This window comes from Carassius gibelio, chromosome B22 (assembly GCF_023724105.1).
Source record: "Carassius gibelio isolate Cgi1373 ecotype wild population from Czech Republic chromosome B22, carGib1.2-hapl.c, whole genome shotgun sequence".
NCBI lineage: Eukaryota > Metazoa > Chordata > Actinopteri > Cypriniformes > Cyprinidae > Carassius > Carassius gibelio.
In genome coordinates, this window is record NC_068417.1 from 27,598,182 (window position 1) to 27,621,799 (window position 23,618).

Genomic DNA, 23,618 nt, shown 5'->3' on the forward strand with positions numbered 1-23,618 from the left:
TTTACTAATGTTAACAATTGAGACATTATTTTAAAGTGTTACCAAATCCTTAAATAATTTAAAAGTGTTTTGTTATGATTTCATTAACCTATAAGCATTTGTGAAATAGTTCTGCTTGCATTAAAGCTTAGTCTTCATCTGTGAGCTGAACAGTTTTACTGTTACATCCTTGAGATTATGTAAATTCAAATAAATGTCATGTCACAGGGTGACAGAGGTCAGTATCAAATGAGTTTGAAATTATTATTTGCAGCACAAATAAGGTTTTTTAGGATTTTTTTTAATCCCTGAAAATGTCAGAAAAGGATAAGGCCTAAGATATTTCTTAAGATGTAATGATAACAGCACAATTAGCAACAACAACAAAAAAAATAACTATTTAAAATACAGTTTTTTTTCTGGTGATTAAAGAGATGTTTAAGTCTCTCTCTCTCTCTCTCTCTCTCTCTCTCTCTCTCTCTCTCTCTCTCTCTCTCTCTCTCTCTCTCTCTGTCTGTCTGCCACTCAGCTCACACCCCTCCCCCACTCACACTCACACACACACACAGAGTCAGCACACAGAGTGACAGAGTGAGATCAGATGTCTGACAGTTTTTTAATTTTCTTTTAATCATACAGTGCTGTAAAGTCATGAAACTATGCATATTTCCTCAGAATCACTGGTTTTCTAAATTAAAAATGTTTTTTAAAGGTTTGGAAGCTGCAATTTAAAAATACAAGACGATTAATGTTTCACTTTTTACTGTCATTTCAAAAAATCACCACGACAAAACCGTTCAAGCTAACCAAAATCTGTTCGCAATTTAAGTTCCTCGATGTTTTTTCTTCATGTAGACAACGTTTGGTGTGTATAGTGTACTTCCCCTGTGAGGAGTATTCATTAATTCACAACTGTAAAATCTCAAAAATACACATTCAAATCAAAATAGCCGACTTCCTGTTGATCGTAGCTGATGACTGTGAATTAGAAAGTTGTCCGTCTTGAAAAGAACAATTTATGTACCAAGTTTGGTGTCTGTAGCTAAAACTAACCCCCCCACTTTTGACAAAAGGTGGCGCTATAGAGTGCCTCCTTCACGCCCTTTTAAAAGCTTTTGCCATTGTCTAGCTATCACTAATACTGATATGTGTTTTGAGTTTCATGTAAATCTGAGCTTGTTGTCTGCCTCAAACTCACCATAACAGAACATTCAAGTTTGACACGTTGCCATGGCAACACTATATCAGATATCAATATCCCCACAACAGATTTACATCGGCCGTGTTTTGTCATTATTCTGATGAAGTTTTAAGTAAATCGAGTAAAAATAAGATGCTGAATTCAAAGCATTTGGAAAATGACACACTTCCTGCTGCCAGTTGGTGGCGCTATAACGTTGACTCTTAATAGCCACATATATACAATCGGTATCATACAACGAACAAACCCATGAAGTTTGATCAAATTCAGGAAATGTATGTGGATGTTATTAGACATTTCCTGTTTCTCATTTCTCGCCATAAGTTCCATGCCTCGCCACGGGCAAACCGTTCGAGATATCAAAAATCCCCTCGCAATTTTTCATCCTCAATGTCTTGAGATCATGTTCACCGAGTTTCGTGGCGAACGGGTTGAAAACCTCAGAGGAGTATTTCAAATTCCAGAGCATGCTTTTTTTAAACAGCCCTGAATAGCTGACTTCCTGTTGGGCGGAGCCTATGACATAAAGTGTGAAAGTTGTTCGGCTCAATGAGATCTATAAGTGTACCGAGTTTGATATAAATACATGCAAGTGTGTGTGAGCTATGGTTCAAGAATTCTGACTGTCTTCCAGGGGGCGCTGTAGAGCCCCTGTGCCACGTCCGGGTCCCAGCCTCTGCGGCGTCCTGATGGCCGCAGATTCCAATGTGTGTGCCAATTTTCAAGAGTTTTTGAGCATGTTAAGGCCCCCAAAACACCCCGGAAGGTTTAATAAAAAATAAAAATAATAATAATAAATATAGCTGCAAGCAGCGATGGCGGGCTCAAGCCACCAATGCCATCGCCACCCCCGGTGGCATCAGGTAAACTGTGCCCAGCGGGCACATGCATTCACAATATCCCTCTGGCAGTGAGGTTTTAAAGGATATGGCAGTTAAAGGGTTAATCCGAATCATCTAGACTTTAAAATCACATTCACAGAACAATATATATATATATATATATATATTTAGTAACACTTTACAATAAGATTTCATTTATAAATATTGTTAACATGAACAATATTTATATAGCATTCATTCATGTCAGTTAATATTCCAAACTTAAACATTAAAACATTGTTTTATTGTGATTTGTTTCCAAGCACATTGTACCAATTCCAAACCATATCAATCTTAAAGCTGCAGTAGGGAACTTTTGACGATCTAGCGGTTAATAAACAGAACTGCTCGCGTCTTGCGGAAGAACATTGTAGCTGGAGCTACTTCTCTCTGTTTATGTCTATGAAGAATCACAAAGGTACTGGGTTACTCCGCTGAGCTTGATTTTTTTCACAGATTATCTGTCTCATATTATACTGTCAGGACATAATGACAGGTTTAATAAATATGTAAAAAATATTATTTTTACAAAAGTTCCCTACAGCACCTTTAATAACTACCATTATTTTTTATTTAATAATTTATGAGTGCTATACAATAGTCCAGGAAAGCTGGAAGAGAAAAACTCCTTATATTCATGTGTGCAGAATTATTAGGCATGTTTTCTTTTACAGATGAAATGCGCTAAAAAAGAGTTTTAACTCAAACTGTTTTAACTCAAAGTCGAAAATTATGAAATAACCATGAGAAATATCAAACACAAATGCAATACAGAAATGGATAAGTTAAGACTTGACCATTGTACAAAAATACTGACTGGGTCATGAGGTCAGAAAAGAAGAAGAAAAAAAACAGGTCAAGAAGAACTGACAAAAATAATTGCAAAATAATTAGGAATTAATGTGAAGATTAATTTTTAGTCAATTCTGCAAGACAGACTTTCAGGAAAGGAGGTGGAATAAAAATGAGCTCCTAAATCTTAATCCCGGATTCAGGAAAATATATTCCTCAAACCATCGGACAAGAGGAGGTGGTGCTGGTCCTTCACGAGTCACTATAATCTGTTCATAAAGCCTATATATAAAGTCTTAATATATAGTATTTCACAATACTTCATGGTATTCTAATCAAATAATTTTTTGGAATCTTAGATCTCTCAGAACCTGACACATTGTAATTCTGAGACTCCAGGAAAGTGGCAGTTCTGTAAAATGTTGGCGCTGGAGACTAAATGCTCCCTGATAGTTTCACACCTAATTCACTTAACACACACACACACACACACACACACACACACACATTACCCACAGTGACAGAGGGACAGAGTGATATCAGATGTATGATAGTTTTTTAATTTTCTATCATCCATATAGTGTTGTATAGTCATGAAACTATGCATATTTCACATATTTCCTATGTGTACATTTTTTTTAAGTGTTTAGAAGCTGCACTTAAAAAAAATAAAATAAAAGACATTTACTGGTTACTTTTTTACTGTTTTTTCAAAAAATCACCACGACAAAACCATTCAAGCTATTCAAAATTCATTCGCACCTGTTCTGTAAGATACATTCTTTAAACAGTGGTAAAATAGGATGTGGTGCTGATCCTTCAGGAGTCACTCAAAACGTATCTGTCCATAAAGCCTATAAAGAATTATTCTTAATATACAGTTCACAATACTTCAGCTTGTTATTCTAATTAAGTGAGGGTCTTTTTTATCAGTAAAATACATAAAATACATATTATTTTTCTTTGAAAGACTTCTATAAATGATTTAATCATACTTGTTTCTACAATAATTATTTAAAAGTAATCCTATAGCTCCATCTGGTGGCCATTATTGGTACTAAGAATTGCAAGCTTCATTTATAAGTTATGATAGTTTTAATTTTATGCTGGCTCTTGAAAATGATAAAGCTATGAAACTTACTGTGCTTCCTTCAAATGATGACTTCTACGTATATAAAAAATTATGAAGAGTTTGGAATGAAAAAATTTAAAGATATAGTAAAATAACTATTGTATTTTTTATGTTACTTTAATACATCGCTATGGCCACACCATTTAAGCTATCCTAAACCCATTCACAATTTAACATCTCAGTATATTGGCTTCATGTTAAAAAAAGTTTGGTGTGAAATACTTGTGTCTTCTTGGAGGAGTATGAAATCATTTACAGGCTGATTTTATCATAAATCCACAATAGAATTTCTGAGTTCTGTATCAATCTGTGTTGTTGTTTGTTTATTTTTATTTTTTTTATTTTTCATAGGAAGATAACTGATCCTTTACTCTCCTTCTTAATAAATGTGCTTATAAACCAAAAACAAGCTATTTATAGCTGTATTTATAAACTGCTTACTACTGACTATTAATATTGGGACAAGGCTTTATAAAGCATGAACTGACTATTTACTTTTTGAGTTTGAAATTATTATTTGCAGCACAAATAAGGTTTTTTAGGATTTTTAAAAATCCCTAAAACTGTCAGAAAAGGATAAGGCCTATTTCTATGTGAGTGGCTACATTTATTTGTTTTTATAACTATAATGCATAAACTATGAAATTATACAAAATGTATAAAAAAGTACAACAGCAATTGTTTTCCAATGTTTTTTATTAATTAATTATTATAATTTTTATTTGGGATTTACATTTAAAAAAATTAGCCTACTGCAATCATTCTAAACAGCTTGAATAAAACCTGTTAATATTTATTATAGACCACTGTAACTGTGTATAATCTAACAAACAAGTTTATTATGAAAATAAAAGTGTGTACAGAAGATAAATTGGACGATAAAGAAATTGCTAACAATAGTATAATAGAGCATGTTTTATGTTTTTAGGCGTTTAGATGCAGAAATGGACAAATAAAATGTAAAATAAAATGTAATTGATTTAATTAAATATAGATTAATTCTTGTTAGAGCAAAATAATAAATAAATACGTACACACATTAAAAAAGCAGCCAAGATGAATGAATTTCATTTTTTATATAGATTAAAATTGAAGACAGAAGCAGCTGGTATATGCGGTCACTTAATATTCAAATCCAGTAGATCCACTTCAGATATATTTCTCAACAGTTTATGTTCACGTGGCTGTTTTCGTTTATAGTCGCCAAGCTATTATGTGTTTTGAAATAATCTTGTCCGTGATGTGTTCGTTCGTACGACGAAAGGCAGAATCCTGCAGCTCGAGAGATATGTTATTCTGCCAGTCGCACTTTCAAATAGTCTTGCACACTTAAACGGGTCACAAACACCTGCATTTAGCTCTTGTAGTGTTACAATGGGTTTATTGTGTGCATTTGTGGTAATATGTTATTTAAAAAAGCTCTTAAACAAGAATAAATTCGTTTGTTTTGAGCTCGACACTGTACGCGCTGATCGGAGGCGTGATTTCAGATAGGCAGCCACAAATATTTCATTTTCACACAAACAGTTCAAAAACATCTAAATGTAGCTCTTGGTGTGTTCTAATTGGTTGATTGTGTGATATCGCTGTAATAATTTATTTTTAAAAGCTTTAAAACAGGAATAAATTCGTTTTTTCTGAGCTCTTTACTCCAGACGCTCATGGTCACATCGGTGATTCATTTCTCCTATTTCTCACATATCTCTGGCCATAAATTATTTATCCATGAGCCCTGAACCGGTAATAATCAGATATGTTGGTTTAGCTTGTCAGTGTGAATTAAATCTAAGTATTTATTTGTATTTTTAACCGATTTAAAAGTGAAAGTAAATGTCCGGTAATTGCACCTGTAGAGGCGCAATTTCTCTCAGACAATGGAAGTCTGAAGCACATATACTCAAACAGAGGGACAGAGTGAGATGAGATGTCTGACAGTTTTTTAATTTTCTGTTATCCATACAGTGTTGTAAAGTCGTGAAACTATCCATATTTACTCAGAATGACTTTTTTTTCTGTATGAAAAAAGGTTTTGAAGTGTTTGGAATTTAAAAATGCAGGACAATTAATAATTTCATTTTTACTGTCATTTAAAAAAATCACCACGACAAAACCGTTCAAGCTATCCAAAATCCATTGGCAATTTAAGTTGTTTAAAATGTTTTGGCATCATGTAGACAAAGTTTGGTGTGTATAGTGTTACTCTCCTCTGAGCAGTATGCATTAATTCACAGCTAAATGTAAAAAAAAAAAAACACATTCAAATCAAAATAGCCGACTTCCTGTTGATCGTAGCTGATGACTGTGAATTAGAAAGTTGTCCGTCTTGATAAGAACAATTTATGTACCAAGTTTGGTGTCTGTAGCTAAAACTAACCCCCCCACTTTTGACAAAAGGTGGCGCTATAGAGTGCCTCATTCACGCCCTTTTAAAAGCTTTTGCCATTGTCTAGCTATCACTAATACTGATATGTGTTTTGAGTTTCATGTAAATCTGAGCTTGTTGTCTGCCTCAAACTCACCATTACAGAACATTCAAGTTTGACACGTTGCCATGGCAACACTATATCAGATATCAATATCCCCACAACAGATTTACATCGGCCGTGTTTTGTCATTATTCTGATGAAGTTTTAAGTAAATCGAGTAAAAATAAGATGCTGAATTCAAAGCATTTGGAAAATGACACACTTCCTGCTGCCAGTTGGTGGCGCTATAACGTTGACTCTTAATAGTCACATATATACAATCAGTATCATACAACGAACAAACCCATGAAGTTTGATCAAATTCAGGAAATGTATGTGGATGTTATTAGACATTTCCTGTTCCTCATTTCTCGCCATAAGTTCCACGCCTCGCCACGGGCAAACCGTTCGAGATATCAAAAATCCCCTCGCAATTTTTCATCCACAATGTCTTGAGATCATGTTCACCGAGTTTTGTGGCGAACGGGTTGAAAACCTCAGAGGAGTATTTCAAATTCCAGAACATGCTTTTTTTAAACAGCCCTGAATAGCTGACTTCCTATTGGGCGGAGCCTATGACATAAAGCGCGAAAGTTGTTCAGCTCAATGAGATCTACAAGTGTACTGAGTTTCATATAAATATATGCAAGTGTGTGTGAGCTATGGTTCAAGATTTCTGACTGTGTTCCAGGGGGCGCTGTAGAGCCCCTGTGCCACGCCCGGGTCCCAGCCTCTGCGGCGTCCTGCTGGCCGCAGATTCCAATGTGTGTGCCAATTTTCAAGAGTTTTTGAGCATGTTAAGGCCCCCAAAAACCCCCGGAAGGTTTAATAAAAAATAAAAAAAATAATAATAAGAATAATCCTTAGAAGAACAATAGGGCTCTTCGCCCCTTCGGGCTTGAGCCCTAACAAGAATAATCCTTAGAAGAACAATAGGGCTCTTCGCCCCTTCGGGCTTGAGCCCTAATAAGAAGAAGAATAATCCTTAGAAGAACAATAGGGCTCTTCGCCCCTTCGGGCTTGAGCCCTAAATAATCCTAAGGAAAACAATAGGCCTCTCGCCCTTTGGGCTTGAGCCCTAAAAAACAAAGCAGATACAAGAGGGTCCTCGCACCTCGGTGCTCGGGCCCTAAATATAGCTGCAAGCAGCGATGTCGGGCTCAAGCCATCAATGCAACGCTACCCCGGTGGCATCAGGAAAACTGTGCCCAGCGGGCATAAGCATTTACAGTAACCCTCTGACAATACAATTTTAAGGGATGTGGCAGTTAAAGGGTTAATCCGACCAATCTAGACTTTGAAATCACATACACAGAACAATATATATAACTTTAGTAACACATTATTTTTATATTTATAAAAAATTTATAAGGTGTGCATTATAGCCATCACCTATATGAACACATTACAATTGTTTTGTGACTGCAAGTCTTTCTTCTCAAATGCTATTGAGCTTCAAATTTGCATTTGAGCCCATGTGAAATAGTAGCATAATTTACATATGACTTACAGTTTGTTGTAATAAATATCAAACATTCAAATTAATTGTGCATTATAGCTGTCACCTAGATGAACAATTACAGTTGTTTTTGAAAGTCATTCTCTTCAAATGCTACTGACGTTAGAAAAGTGTATAACAATATCACATGTAACTTTAGAGACCGTCCCTAAATTTGAGACTCTCGAATGTCCAATGTCAAGACAGCTTTATGCCTGTTTTTTTTTTTTCTTTCTTTAGTTTTCTTTTCTCTGTGCCGGATTGCTGATGTCCTATACCCAGGCATAGATGTCCATCCATCAATTACAAACATTCAGCCGCAAACATGTGGTGTGATCTGTCACGAGCGCGGATGGGAGAATGGCGCATGTTTTTTTTCTTTTTTTTTTTTTTTTTTTGAGCAACTGGGATGGTGCCCCTTCTGGGATTTGGTGCCCTGCGAATACTGCATACTCTGCATATAGGGAGCGGCGGTACTATCTGGAAGATATATTCCTCAAACCATCGTACAAGAAGTGGTGATGCTAGTCCTTCAAGAATCGCTCAAAAGCTATTTAAGTGTACAGTTTCCTTTTATTGCATCTTGAAATAAATATTTCTGAATTCTGAATCAAACTGGGTTGTTTATTTATTTATTTATTTATTTTATGAGACAACTGAGACTTTAATCTCCTTTGTAATATATGTGCTTTTAAACCAAGAACAATTTATTTATAGATTTATTACTGCTTTATAATGACTATTATTAAGCGAAAAGGCTTTATAATCATGAACTATTTACTAATGCTTAGCTAATGAGTGCCATTATTATAAAGTGTTACCAATGCATTTACTAATGTTAACAAATTAGACATTATTTTACAGTGTTACCAAATCCTTAAATAATTTATTAGTGTTTTGTAATGATTTTAATAACCTATAAGCATTTGTGAAATAGTTTTGCTTGCATTGCAGCTTTATCTGTCAGTTTAAGAGTTTTACTGTTACATCCATGAGATTAATAAATGTCATGTCACGTCACAGTTTGTCATAGGTCAGTATCAAATGAGTTTTAAATTATTATTTGCAGCATAAATAAGGATTCTTAGGATGTTTTTAAATCCCTAAAACTGCCAGAAAAGGATAAGGCCTAAGAGATTTCTTAACCTGTAATGAAAGGAAAAAAACGCCACCATTAGCAACAACAAAAACAATAACAATTTAAAATACAGATATTTTTTTCCTGATTATTAAAGGGATGATTAGGTCTCTCTCTCTCTCTCTCTCTCTCTGCCAGACAGCCCCTCCCTACAGTCCACACACACTGTCAGTCACCAAAAATTCACAGTCACCAACCCCCTCACACTCCCCCTCCCTCTCCCCCTCCCTTTCCTCACACAGACAGAGTGGCCAGAGTGAGATCATGTCAGTTGAGAAGTCTGACAGTTTTCACATTTTCTTTTACCCATACAGTGTTGTAAAGTCGTGAAACTATGCATATTTCCTCAGAATGATTTGATATCTGTATGAAAAAATGCTTTGAAGTGTTTGGAAGCTGCAATTTAAAAATACAAGACAATTAATGTTTCCCTTTTTTACTGTCATTTCAAAAAATCACCACGACAAAACCGTTCAAGCTAACCAAAATCTGTTCGCAATTTAAGTTCCTCGATGTTTTTTCTTCATGTAGACAAAGTTTGGTGTGTATAGTGTACTTCCCCTGTGAGGAGTATTCATTAATTCACAACTGTAAAATCTCAAAAAATACACATTAAAATCAAAATAGCCGACTTCCTGTTGGTCGTAGCTGATAACTGTGAATTAGAAAGTTGTCCGTCTTGATAAGAACAATTTATGTACCAAGTTTGGTGTCTGTAGCTAAAACTAACCCCCCCACTTTTGACAAAAGGTGGCGCTATAGAGTGCCTCATTCACGCCCTTTTAAAAGCTTTTGCCATTGTCTAGCTATCACTAATACTGATATGTGTTTTGAGTTTCATGTAAATCTGAGGTTGTTATCTGCCTCAAAATCACCATAACAGAATATTCAAGTTTGACACGTTGCCATGGCAACACTATATCAGATATCAATATCCCCACAACAGATTTTCATCGGCCGTGTTTTGTCATTATTCTGATGAAGTTTTAAGCAAATCGAGTAAAAATAAGATGCTGAATTCAAAGCATTTGGAAAATGACACACTTCCTGCTGCCAGTTGGTGGCGCTATAACGTTGACTCTTAATAGTCACATATATACAATCGGTATCATACAACGAACAAACCCATGAAGTTTGATCAAATTCAGGAAATGTATGTGGATGTTATTAGACATTTCCTGTTTCTCATTTCTCGCCATAAGTTCCACGCCTCGCCACGGGCAAACCGTTCGAGATATCAAAAATCCCCTCGCAATTTTTCATCCTCAATGTCTTGAGATCATGTTCACCGAGTTTCGTGGCGAACGGGTTGAAAACCTCAGAGGAGTATTTCAAATTCCAGAGCATGCTTTTTTTAAACAGCCCTGAATAGCTGATTTCCTGTTGGGCGGAGCCTATGACATAAAGTGTGAAAGTTGTTCAGCTCAATGAGATCTATAAGTCTACTGAGTTTCATATAAATACATGCAAGTGTGTGTGAGCTATGGTTCAAGATTTCTGACTGTGTTCCAGGGGGCGCTGTAGAGCCCCTGTGCCACGCCCGGGTCCCAGCCTCTGCGGCGTCCTGATGGCCGCAGATTCCAATGTGTGTGCCAATTTTCAAGAGTTTTTGAGCATGTTAAGGCCCCCAAAAACCCCCGGAAGGTTTAATAAAAAATAAAAATAATAATAAATATAGCTGCAAGCAGCGATGGCGGGCTCAAGCCACCAATGCCATCGCCACCCCCGGTGGCATCAGGTAAACTGTGCCCAGCGGGCACATGCATTCACAATATCCCTCTGGCAGTGAGGTTTTAAAGGATATGGCAGTTAAAGGGTTAATCCGAATCATCTAGACTTTAAAATCACATTCACAGAACAATATATATATATATATATATATATATATATATATATATATATATATATATATATATATATAACTTTAGTAACACTTTACAATAAGATTCCATTTATAAACATTATGTTAACATGAACAATATTTATATAGCATTCATTCATGTCAGTTAATATTCCAAACTTAAACATTAAAACATTGTTTTATTGTGATTTTTTTCCAAGCACATTTTACCAATTCCAAACCATATCAATTTTAATAACTACCATTATTTTTTATTTAACCATTTATGAGTGCTATACAATAGTCCAGGAAAGCTGGAAGAGAAAAACAGGTCAAGAAGAACTGACAAAAAGAATTGCAAAATAATTAGGAATTAATGTGAAGATTAATTTTTAGTCAATTCTGCAAGACAGACTTTCAGGAAAGGAGGTGGAATAAAAATGAGCTCCTAAATCTTAATCCTGGATTCTGGAAGATATATTCCTCAAACTATCGGACAAGAGGAGGTGGTGCTGGTCCTTCACGAGTCACTCTAATCTGTTCATAAAGCCTATATATAAAGCCTTAATATATAGTATTTCACAATACTTCATGGTATTCGAATTAAATCATTTTTTGGAATCTTAAGTCTCTGAGAGCCTGACACCGAGTAATTCTGGAGACTCCAGGAAAGTGGCAGTTCTGTAAAATGTTGGCGCTGGAGACTAAATGCTCCCTGATAGTTTCACACCTAATTCACTTAACACACACACACACACACACACACACATTACCCACAGTGACAGTGGGACTGAGTGACATCAGATGTATGATAGTTTTTTAATTTTCTATCATCCATATAGTGTTGTATAGTCATGAAACTATTGTCATGAGACCTGTCATTCTGAGGAAATATGCCTCAGAATGACTGGTCTTCTATGTGTACATTTTTTTTTTGAAGTGTTTAGAAGCTGCACTTTAAAAAAATAAAAAGACATTTACTGGTTCCTTTTTTACTATTATTTCAAAAAATCACCACGACAAAACCATTCAAGCTATCCAAAATTCATTCGCACCTGTTCTGTAAGATAAATTCTTTAAACAGTGGTAAAAGAGGATGTGGTGCTGAACCTTCAAGAGTCACTCAAAACGTATCTGTCCATAAAGCTTATAAAGAATTATTCTTAATATACAGTTCACAATACTTCAGCTTGTTATTCTAATTAAGTGAAGGTCATTTTTATCAGTAAAATATATAAAATACATATTATTTTATTTGAAAGATTTCTATAAATGATTTAAATCATACTCGTTTCTACAATAATTATTTAAAAGTAATCCTATATCTCCATCTGGTGGCCATTATTGGTACTAAGAATTGCAAGCTTGATTTATAAGTTATGATAGTTTTAATTTTATGCTGGCTCTTGAAAATGATAAAGCTATGAAACTTACTGTGCTTCCTTCAAATGAGGACTTCTACTTATATGAAAAATTATGAAGAGTTAGAATGAAAAAATTTAAAGATATAGTAAAATAACTATTGTATTTTTTTATGTTACTTTAATAAATCTCTATGGCAACACCATTTAAGCTATCCTAAACCCATTCACAATTTAACATCTCAGTATATTGGCATCATGTTGAAAAGGGAGTATGGAGTAGTATGAGGAGGAGTATGAATTAATTTACAAGCTGATTTTATCATAAATCCACAATAACATTTCTGAGTTCTGTATAAATCTGTGTTGTTGTTTGTTTAGTTTTTTCTTTTATTTTTCATAGGAAGATAACTGACCCTTTACTCTCTTTTTTAATAAATGTGCTTATAAACCAAGGGCAAGCTATTTATAGCTGTATTTATAAACTGCTCCTGACTATTAATATTGGGACAAGGCTTTATAAAGCATGAACTGACTATTTACTAATGAGTGCAGTTATTATAAAGTGTTATCAATGCATTTGCTAATGTTAACAAATTAGACATTATTTTACAGTGTTATCAAATCCTTAAATGACTCATAAGCATTTGTGAAAGTTCTGCTTGCATTACAGCTTAGTATTGATCTGTGAGCTGAACAGATTTACTGTTACATCCATGAGATTATGTAAGTTAAAATAAATATAATGTCACAGGATGTCATAGGTCAGTATCAAATGAGTTTGAAATTATTATTTGCAGCACAAATAAGTTTTTTTTTTAGGATTTTTAAAAATCCCTAAAACTGTCAGAAAAAGGATAAGGCCTAAGCTATTTCTATGTGAGTGGCTAAATTAATTTTTGTTTTTATAACTATAATGCATATTTCTATGAAATTATACAAAATGTATAAAAAAGTACAACAGTTATTGTTTTCAAATGTTTTTTATTAATTTTTTTTTTAAATTAAATTAGCCTACTGCAATCATTCTAAACAGCTTGAATAAAACCTGTTAATATTTATTATAGACCACTGTAACTCTGTATAATCTAACAAACAAGTTTATTATGAAAATAAAAGTGTACACCAGATAAATTGGACGATAAAGAAATTGCTAACAATAGTATAATAGAGCATGTTTTATGTTTTTAGGCGTTTAGATGCAGAAATGGACAAATCAAATGTAAAATAAAATGTATTGATTTAATTAAATATAGATTAATTCTTGTTAGAGCAAAATAATAAATAAATACGTACACACATTAAAAAAGCAGCCAAGATGAATGAATTTCATTTTTTATATAGATTAAAATTGAAGACAGAAGCAGCTGGTATATGAGGTCACTTAATATTCAAATCCAGTAGATCCACTTCAGATTTATTTCTCAACAGTTTATGTTCACGTGGCTGTTTTCGTTTATAGTCGCCAAGCTATTATGTGTTTTGAAATAATCTTGTCCGTGATGTGTTCGTTCGTACGACGAAAGGCAGAATCCTGCAGCTCGAGAGAGATATGTTATTCTGCCAGTCGAGCTTTCAAATAGTCTTGCACACTTAAACGGGTCACAAACACCTGCATTTAGCTCTTGTAGTGTTACAATGGGTTTATTGTGTGCATTAACCCATGGTAATATTTTATTTAAAAAAGCTCTTAAACAAGAATAAATTCGTTTGTTTTGAGTTCGACACTGTACGCGCTGATCGGAGGCAGTGATTTCAGATAGGCAGCGCAAATATTTCATTTTCACACAAACAGTTAAAAAACATCTGAATTTAGCTCTTTGTGTGTTCTAATTGGTTGATTGTGTGATATCGCTGTAATAATTTATTTTTCAAAGCTTTAAAACAGGAATAAATTCGTTTTTTCTGAGCTCTTTACTCCAGACGCTTGTGATCACAGCGGTGATTCATCTCTCCTATTTCTCACGTATCTCTGGCCAGAAATTATTTATCCATGAGCCCTGAATCGGTAATAATCAGATATGTTGTTGTAGCTTGTCAGTGTGAATTAAATCTAAGTATTTATTTGTATTTTTAACCGATTTAAAAGTGAAAGTAAAAGTCCGGTAATTGCACCTGTAGGGGCGCAATTTCTCTCAGACAATGGAAGTCTGAAGCACATATACTCAAACAGAGGGACAGAGTGAGATGAGATGTCTGACAGTTTTTTAATTTTCTGTTATCCATACAGTGTAAAGTCGTGAAACTATCCATATTTACTCAGAATTACTTTTTTTCTGTATGAAAAAAGGTTTTGAAGTGTTTGGAATTTAAAAATGCAGAACAATTAATAATTCCCTTTTTACTGTCATTTAAAAAAATCACAGAGACAAAACCATTCAAGCTATCCAAAATCTATTGGCAAATTAAGTTGTTTAAAATGTTTTGGCATCATGTAGACAAAGTTTGGTGTGTATAGTGTTACTCTCCTCTGAGCAGTATGCATTAATTCACAGCTAAATGTAAAAAAAAATCCACATTCAAATCAAAATAGCTGACTTCCTGTTGATCGTAGCTGATGACTGTGAATTAGAAAGTTGTCTGTCTTGATGAGAACAATTTTTGTACCGAGTTTGGTGTCTGTAGCTAAAACTAACCCCCCCACTTTTGACAAAAGGTGGCGCTATAGAGTGCCTCTTCCACGCCCTCTTATGAACTTTTGCCAGTGTCTAGTTATCACAAATACTGATATGTGTTCTGAGTTTGATGAAATTCTAAGCATGTTATATGCCTCAAAATCACCTGAGAAGTATTCCAGTTTAACATGTTGCCACGGCAACAATATTTTTAGATATCAATATCCCCCCAGCAGATTTATATCGGCTGTGTTTTAACATTATTCTGATGAAGTTTGAAGCAAATTGAGTAATAATAAGATGCTGAATTCAAAGCATTTTGAAAATGACACACTTCCTGCTGCCAGTTGGTGGCGCTATAACTTTGACTCCTAATAGTCACATATATGCGATCGACATCATACAAAGAATAATCTGATGAAGTTTGATTAAAATCAGGAAATGTATGTGGATGGTATTAGACACTTCCTGTTTCTCATTTCTCGCCATAATTTCAAAACCTCGCCACGAGCAAACCGTTCGAAATATCAAAAATCCCCTGGCAATTTTTCATCCCCAATGTCTTGAGATCATGTTGACCGAATTTGGTGGCATTCGGCAAAAAAACCTATGACAAGTATTTCAAATTCCAGAGCATGCGCTTTTTACATAACTCTAAATAGCTGACTTCCTGTTGGGCGGAGCCTATGACATGCAATACGAAAGTTGTTCGGCACGATGAGATCTGTATGTGTACTGAGTTTCATATGCATATGTGTGAGTATGCGTGAGCTATACATCAACATTTCTGACTGTGATCCAGGTGGCGCCGTAGAGCCCCTGTGCCACGCCCGGGTCCCAGCCTCTGCAGGCTCCTAAAGGCCACAGATTCCAAAGTGTGCGCAAATTTTCAAGAGTTTTTGAGTATGTTAAGGACCCCAAAAGCCCCCACAACTTTGACGAAAAATATGAATACTAAACCCTAAATAACCAACTTCCTGTTGGGCGGAGCCTATGACATGCAGTACGAAAGTTGTTTGGTTTGATGAGATCTACATGTGTACCGAGTTTCGTGTGTCTACGTGCAAGTATGTATGATATATGGCCCTCAGTATTCCAGGGGGCGCTGTAGAGCCCCTGTGCCACGCCCGTATATCTGTCTCTGCCCAGCCCTAATGGCCGCAGGTTCCAAGGTGTGTGCCAAATTTCAAGAGTTTTCGAGCATGTTAAGGACCCCAAAAGCCCCCGTAACGTTGGAAAAAAATAATAATAATAATAAAAAATAATCCTAAGGAAAACAATAGGGCTCTCGCCCTCCAGGCTTGAGCCCTAATAATAATAACAAGAATAATCCTTAGAAGAACAATAGGGCTCTTCGCCCCTTCGGGCTTGAGCCCTAAAAACAAAGCAGATACAAGAGGGTCCTCGCACCTCGGTGCTCGGGCCCTAATGACTTACATTCAGTGTTTGATGGGATTCTTCGGCGTTCCTCAGGTCTGCTGTGTGGATGTACTGTGGTGGGATGCCCTGACGTCATTTGCAGACTTCACGCCTATCCAATCAGCGACGAGGGGCGGGCAGTAGCGTCTTGATTGACAGATCCGCGCACCGCATGTTTCAAACATTCAAAGAGTCTGGTGCACTTCGCCGAGACGGGCCTTTTCCCCTGATATAAAACAGTGTTAAATAATACAATAAGAGGCTGACTTTAATATAAATTATTTAAGATATAAAAATGCTAAAAATAAATATAAGCCAATCAGATGAAAGCGTTTCACCTGACGTGTTTCAAATATTGCTTTGCATCGACAGGAAACTCATTTGGAGCAGATATGACTATTTTCTTTTAGCTGGTGAGTATTATGCTATGTGTTAATTCACTTACCCACCCAATGTATTATCGATTATATAGTTAATTTATTTAAAAAGTGCATATAAATTAATGAAATTATGTTGTTACTGTAAGATATATTGTTAAAAATAAGTACATCATGAAATTAGTGAGGAGAGTGTGCACGTGGACATTATGTGACACATATGAAGCAAGTCAGATGTGACAATACACATGAGTGACCGCGTGAGGGCGATATAAGCCCAAACATTCTTGCAGTACAACTCAACAGGACATATTAAATCCAATGTATATATGCAATATTTTTTATGTTATTATGTCAAATATACTGCATTATGTATTTTACATATACAATAATGTGAAATAAGTCGAATTATACAACTATGTGTATATGTATGTATGTGTGTATATATATATATATATATATATATATATATATATATATATATATATATATATAATAACACTGTTACAAAGGACCTGAAAATATATATTTAAAAATACAAACTGTAATTTAATACATATTTATACTTTATAGTCTAATATTTAACTGAATATGCTTAAAATATTTCATTATGGGTATTGCTTCTCATTTTCCAGAAGTAATACATATTGTGTGTGTAAAAGTTACTTTTATTCCAGATTTACTTTTCATAAATCAAAAACTGTGATTAACCTCAGATAAAAAAAAGAAAGAAAAAAAGCATTTGCCCTGCTAAAGCATTAATATATTTAAAAAATTGTCTAAATCTATAGATGAATGTATAGAAACGGTTTGAGAGCGTTTACTGGTACAAAAATGCACATTTAAACCTAAAATGTTTAAATCATATATTAACATTTTTCCTATTCCCTCTTCAGAGAAGAGCAATTTCCCTCTCTGTACTGGGGTCTTCTTTGTCCCAGGAGGCCCTTCCTCTCTCTAACATGTCCCTGTTTGAAAGGGGCAATTTAGAAAAGTGAGGGGAAGATGTGTGTTGACGCTGGCTGGCGATGGAGGGGCTATGACCTCATCCTTCCCTCCATGTGGGAGAAAGAGTGAGTGAGATCATGGCTGTCGTAAAAACAGCTTCTTTATACAGTGAGGTTTTAACGGCATGAGAAATATATATATATATATATATATATATATATATATATATATATATATATATATATATATATATATAATATATATATATATATATATATATATATATATCATCTGCTTCTTCTTTGTTTGAATTCAATTATCATCTGAAGCTCATTAAGACATCTGTATGAGAGGACGGCAGCCGCAAGCTAGCGGCGCAGATGTGCGCTTGTTATTTGTTGTGTGTTGTAAACGATTAGCCCTGGGCCTCAGTTTTATTACTTTCTACCTCTGTGTTGAGGCTCCACAGATGTGTAGCTGAGGAGGATTCTGGTGTGCAGAACATCCACACACCTTCACATTCACTTCATTAACACAGTGTGAGACTGTAACAGCAGATCAGCGACACAGGTGTGAAAACTGTTTGAGCGGTTTTTCCTTCATTAATCAGAATCTCTATCTATCTATCTATATCTATCTATCTATCTATCTGTCTGTCTGTCTGTCTGTCTGTCTATCTATCTATCTATCTGTCTGTCTGTCTGTCTGTCTGTCTGTCTGTCTGTCTGTCTGTCTGTCTGTCTGTCTGTCCGTCCGTCCATCCGTCCGTCCGTCCGTCCGTCCGTTCGTCCATCTATCTATCTATCTATCTATCTGTCTGTCTATCCGTCTGTCTGTCTATCTATCTATCTATCTATCTATCTATCTATCTATCTGTCCGTCTGTCTGTCTGTCTATCTATCTATCTATCCATCTATCTATCTATCTATCCGTCCAACCGTCCGTCCATCCATCTATCTATCCATCCATCCATCTCTATCTATCCATCTATCCATCTATCTATCTATCTGTCTATCTCACTGTCTGTCTGTTTGTCTATCTATCTATCTATCTATCTATCTATCTATCTATCTATCTATCTATCTATCTATCTATCTATCTACCTATCCATCCATCTATCTATTCATCCATTGTTCTATATATCTTCACTGATTGGTATAAAATGTTACATTTTATTGTCTACATTTACATTTGTTTATTCTAGTGTTTGAAGAGGTAAATGTGGATTAAAAGCACTCTTAAAGTTCTGTTTATTTAAAGTTAGCCTTTTATCAATTAGTTAATCAAACAAATAGATTTATAGATGACAATAGTTGCAGCATTATGGCAGGTCAGGGCTAGTTGTCAAACTGGGAGTTGCTATAAAGACGATTTCAGTGAAAGGGGGTTTAAGTAAAAAGTCCAGTTCAATAATGCTATAATCCCATAAGAGTCTGTTTAATGGCTGTACTTTCACAACTTACCCCATTAGAGTTTCAAACATAAACCAACTAAAGCCTATTCACTGGAGTGTTTTTTTTTTATTTGTTTATTTAATGCAGTTAATAGTAATGATTCTTAAACTGTGCCAACATAATACACCTACAGAAAGCATGTTTTCAGATCTGTGCCATGCAGCTTCTAATAATGATCGGCCAAAGGGAAAATACAGCACCGCTGGATGTGAACACCTCCCCTTTAAACGTTCCATCTCTCTCTCTCTCTCTCTCTCTCTCCCTCTCACTCACTTTCAGTCGGACGCGTTCATACGAGCTCTGTTCTTCTCGTAGTCTTCTCCAGCAGCGAGCGCGTTCTTCATCGCGTTCCTGGCGCCTGCGTCGTTGTCCTCGTGCAACGTTCTAACATTCGCGAGAACCGCGTCAGCAGTTCCACGAGAATATAACGCAGAAATCCAAAACGTGAGTAGCACAACTTAGTCTCATCAACAGCTTTTAATCTGATCTCAAATCATCAGCCGTGATATTTAGACGAAGTGTTCGTCATGTCAGCTGTGAAGTGTTTAACGTTGACTTAAAGTGCGAGTCATCGTTTAGTTTACGAGAGAAATTCCCAGCTGTTATCTCACAGAGTTGTCCGTTTTCATTTGTTCTTAATCGAAATTTAATGTTGATGTTCAGGTTTTTCGTGAAATAATGTGTTTTTATGGCGGAATTGAAACGGTTTACTGTGCGCATCAGAAGCACGTGCGAATCTCTAGTTTGTTTGCTTTCGTTCTTAAACAGCTTGTTGCAGCTGCTCCTCTTTGAAGCAGTTTTACTATCTAAGAAAGTTAAAAGCTCATCTATCTATCTATCTATCTATCTATCTATCTATCTATCTATCTATCTATTTTAGCAGTTGAGCTCTAATCATTTTCTGACAAGTCTGTGGTAGGACATCATATTGATTAGAAGACTGTTAACATGCATACATTTATATTGAAAAAGTGCTTCTCAGATTTAATAATGTGGATATTATTAGCTGAATATGTTATTATAATGTTTATTTCTGCTGTTGCAGGGGTGTTGAGAACCTCCAGGTCTTTGCTGTCCATGGACCACCTGTAAATCCAGGTCGGTATGTCCAGGGATCGACTGTGTTTGAGGACCACAGTTGTGCCTTTGAACTGAAACATGAATTCAGTGCAATATTCCCAAGGTATTCTGCTTAGTTTGTGGATAAACATATTCTAAATCCCTGAGTTCATTATAGGTCACCATTGGACTCTTTAAGGACCTTTGCAGTCTTTGTGTCCTTCCCTGTTGGACTTTCACCAACAGCATAGAATGGCAAAGTGGTTCAAGGACTATTTAAGTTTCGGGAGCAAACGTGTTCCCCCGCAGCCACCAAAACCAGACTACAGCGAGAGTGAGATATTGAAGGCGTATCGTGCACAGAAGAATCTTGACTTCGAAGACCCTTCTGAAGACTTCGAGAACAGAGCAAGAAATGACAACGGGTCGACTGAAACGTCCCACATGGGCTTCGGCTCTCCTCTGAAATCCTCGAGTCTGGATATCAAGGTTGTGTCGCCAAAACATCGCCTCATAAAGGTGGACTCGCAAGACCTGGGACGGAGCAAGATTCTCCTAAGCTCTGTGTCTTTAGAGGAACCTACAGATCCGGTGAGTTATTTAAAACAGTGGTTCTCAAACCTGTCCTGGAAGACCCCTAGCTCGGAACATGTTGTCTGTCTCCCTTATCTAACACACCTGAATCAGCTCATTAGTAGAGACCACAAAACATGATTTGGTGTCTGATAAGGGAGATATACAAGCTGTGCAAGGCTAGGGGTCTTCCATGACAGGTTTGAGAAACCCTGATTTACAATACTTTAGTAAAAAAGCCAATATTTGTCTATTTTGATATTACCTGCATTGGACGAGTAACCCAAGTCTATAAGTAACAAATAACAAATTTATTTCTACATTTTCCTGTTTTTAGTAATTTTGAGTGAATTTTGCATAAATATTGTGTGAAATGTTCATTTAAAGTTGACATTTTTCTTGATGTTTAACCAACCAACCAGTCCGTCACAACTATGTGCTCAACCAATGGTGTGATTTTGGAGGCGGGGCTATGTATTTGACCAAACAATGGTAAATGGGGAGTGTTTATGCAAGTTTTTCGAGAACATTTTATATATATATATATATATATATATATATATATATATACATATTTTAGGGATGGGCGATATATTGCATGCGATTGTCACATGCATTCCGTCAGTAAAGGCGGTTCCCTGATTATCGCTAAATCACCATCACCTGCTTTCAAATGGAGCGGCATTTAATAGACAGAACCGTAGATCACTGACAAGCTACGCAATATCGCGTTCATTTTCGAAGGCAATTCATCTGTGATAATAAACGCGATATTGCGTAGCTTGTTTGAAGTGGATCAAAAAGTTGATAGAGCTCATTAAGTTCATTATGGTGTATCAAAATTCATTTAAATTGTCTTTTAAAAAAACTTTGATGAAAGGTTTTGATCCGCTTCAAATGTTGACTAGTATATTTTGTAAAACAATTCTATATGTAATATTTGCAGTTTCTTTTCTAGAAACTATTATTTTTGAAATGTATAAAATTTATTTTGAAATTACTAATATATGTGTGTGTGTATGTGTATGTGTATGTGTGTGTTACAATATATTTGATAGTGTTTTCTTGCAAAGTAATCTTTGTTATAGTAACAACTTTGAATGTACACCACGTACACCAAACGCTAAGAAGTTGTAGATCTGAGGATCAGGTGATGAAATACATAAAACAAACTGTCAAACGAGTGATTTGCGATGTGAAACAATCTTTCATGTAAACCCTCTGTTAACCCTGCATTAGATTTCGTGTCTCGGAGCACCGTAGGTGTCAAAACCCCTTGATCCACCACAGCTGAAGCTCCTGAATAATACATGGAGTTTAGTTAGGCTGCTGTGGTTGGGGCGGTCCCATAGAGAATACTCACAAGAGCCAGGAAGGTTCGTTCCTGTGATCAGACATTGAGTAGAGACTTAATACTGGCAGACAGTGGAGGAATCTGCACACACACATGGCCACAGACAGATAGCAGCCTTCACTGGAGTCGTATTGATTGTAATCAGTACCAGTGATGAGAGAGCTGATTGGTTGAGCTTGAAGAACTGCTGTGCCAATGCCGCGCCATCGATTTAAATCCCAATTTAATGGCGACCCTCTAAGTGCATTGTCTTGAAAGCACCGTTACGCATCATTCCCTGTTAACCTTCATTAATTTCTAACGTAACCCTAATTAACATTTTATTGCGTTCCTAATGAACATTTCAGATTTATTGTCCTCGTATTCTTGTTAAAGATCAGCCAGACAATTGGGCGATTTGCCTGGTGGGAGATTGTTGCGAGCTGTGGTTTGCAGGCTGAATGGTGCCGCATGGAGCCCTTGGCTAAAGCCCTTGTTTGAGAGACCATATGGCCGTCTTTGTAATTGTCCCAGTGCCAAGTGATTGAGGGCTTCCTCCTGGGCCTGGTATGGGAGACAAACGCACCTCCTAACACACTCATCAACACTTCCCCACTGCCTCCTCCTGCTTCACGGGAAAAGGTAGCACATCTTTGCAAGTGTGCTGGTTTTCAGTGTCTTGCGCTGTATGAGGTGGTGTTTCTGAATGTACAAGATGGAAAGTATGTGAAGACACAAGGGCTGCTATTTTATTTATTTATTTTTATTTTTTGAAGGACCAGGTGTGCTGTGTTTGCTTGTAAGGCTGCACAATATGGTCAGAAATTTGGTAATTACATATCAATGACAATATAATTCTACTAATAACAACAATAATAGTAGTAGTATAAAAATATATATATATATTACATATTTATGTAAAATGTCCAATATATAATATATGAATATTTATGTATATATAGAGTGCTATATAAATTACTAGTAATTTGCACAAATTACTAGTAATTTGCACAAATTACTAAAAACGACAAGTAACATGTATAAAAACTGAAACAGTATTTTCTTGTAAATCTTTCTTGTAATCCTTTGTTTTATTTACAACTTAAAAGTGTAATGACAAAAATTATATAAAATATAAAATCATAATAATAATGAGTAGTAGTAGTATTAAACACAATTAAATACAAAAAAAAATTACTAATTGAAAAAAAAAATAGTAATAATAAAAAAAAAATATATATATATATATATATATATATATATATATATATATATATATATATATATATGCGTGTATGGGGCTGTCAAATGATTAATTGCATCCAAAATAAAAGTTTTTTAATTTACATGGTTTCTATTAACATGGTCTCTACTGGGAAGATACCTGTTGTAATGTTATGATCGAGACTCAAGCATAACTTGTTTTTCTGTAACTAACTATAAAATATTTTCTAGAAATATATGTTAATGCCCTGGCAGTGGCAAATAGCTTTGGTTTTGTATTTAATTTAATTTGATTACATTAAGGTATAAGTTGAGATTTCAAGAAATAT

The 23,618-nt window shown here is 35.4% G+C and overlaps 1 protein-coding gene across 9 annotated transcripts in view; it reads left to right on the top strand.

Moving 5' to 3' along the window:
* The first annotated feature begins 19,351 nt into the window (after positions 1-19,351).
* The window catches only part of shdb (Src homology 2 domain containing transforming protein D, b), a 33,012-nt gene continuing 28,745 nt past the window's right edge, over positions 19,352-23,618 (top strand). Inside the window, exons 1-3 of one of the 9 annotated variants that reach the window (XM_052590634.1) lie at positions 19,352-19,544; positions 20,146-20,283; positions 20,406-20,750. In XM_052590634.1, coding sequence (XP_052446594.1) covers positions 20,412-20,750 — 339 coding nt within the window. In that variant the 5' untranslated portion in view covers positions 19,352-19,544; positions 20,146-20,283; positions 20,406-20,411. The other 8 variants (XM_052590632.1, XM_052590639.1, XM_052590641.1 and 5 more) reach the window with 8 other exon arrangements.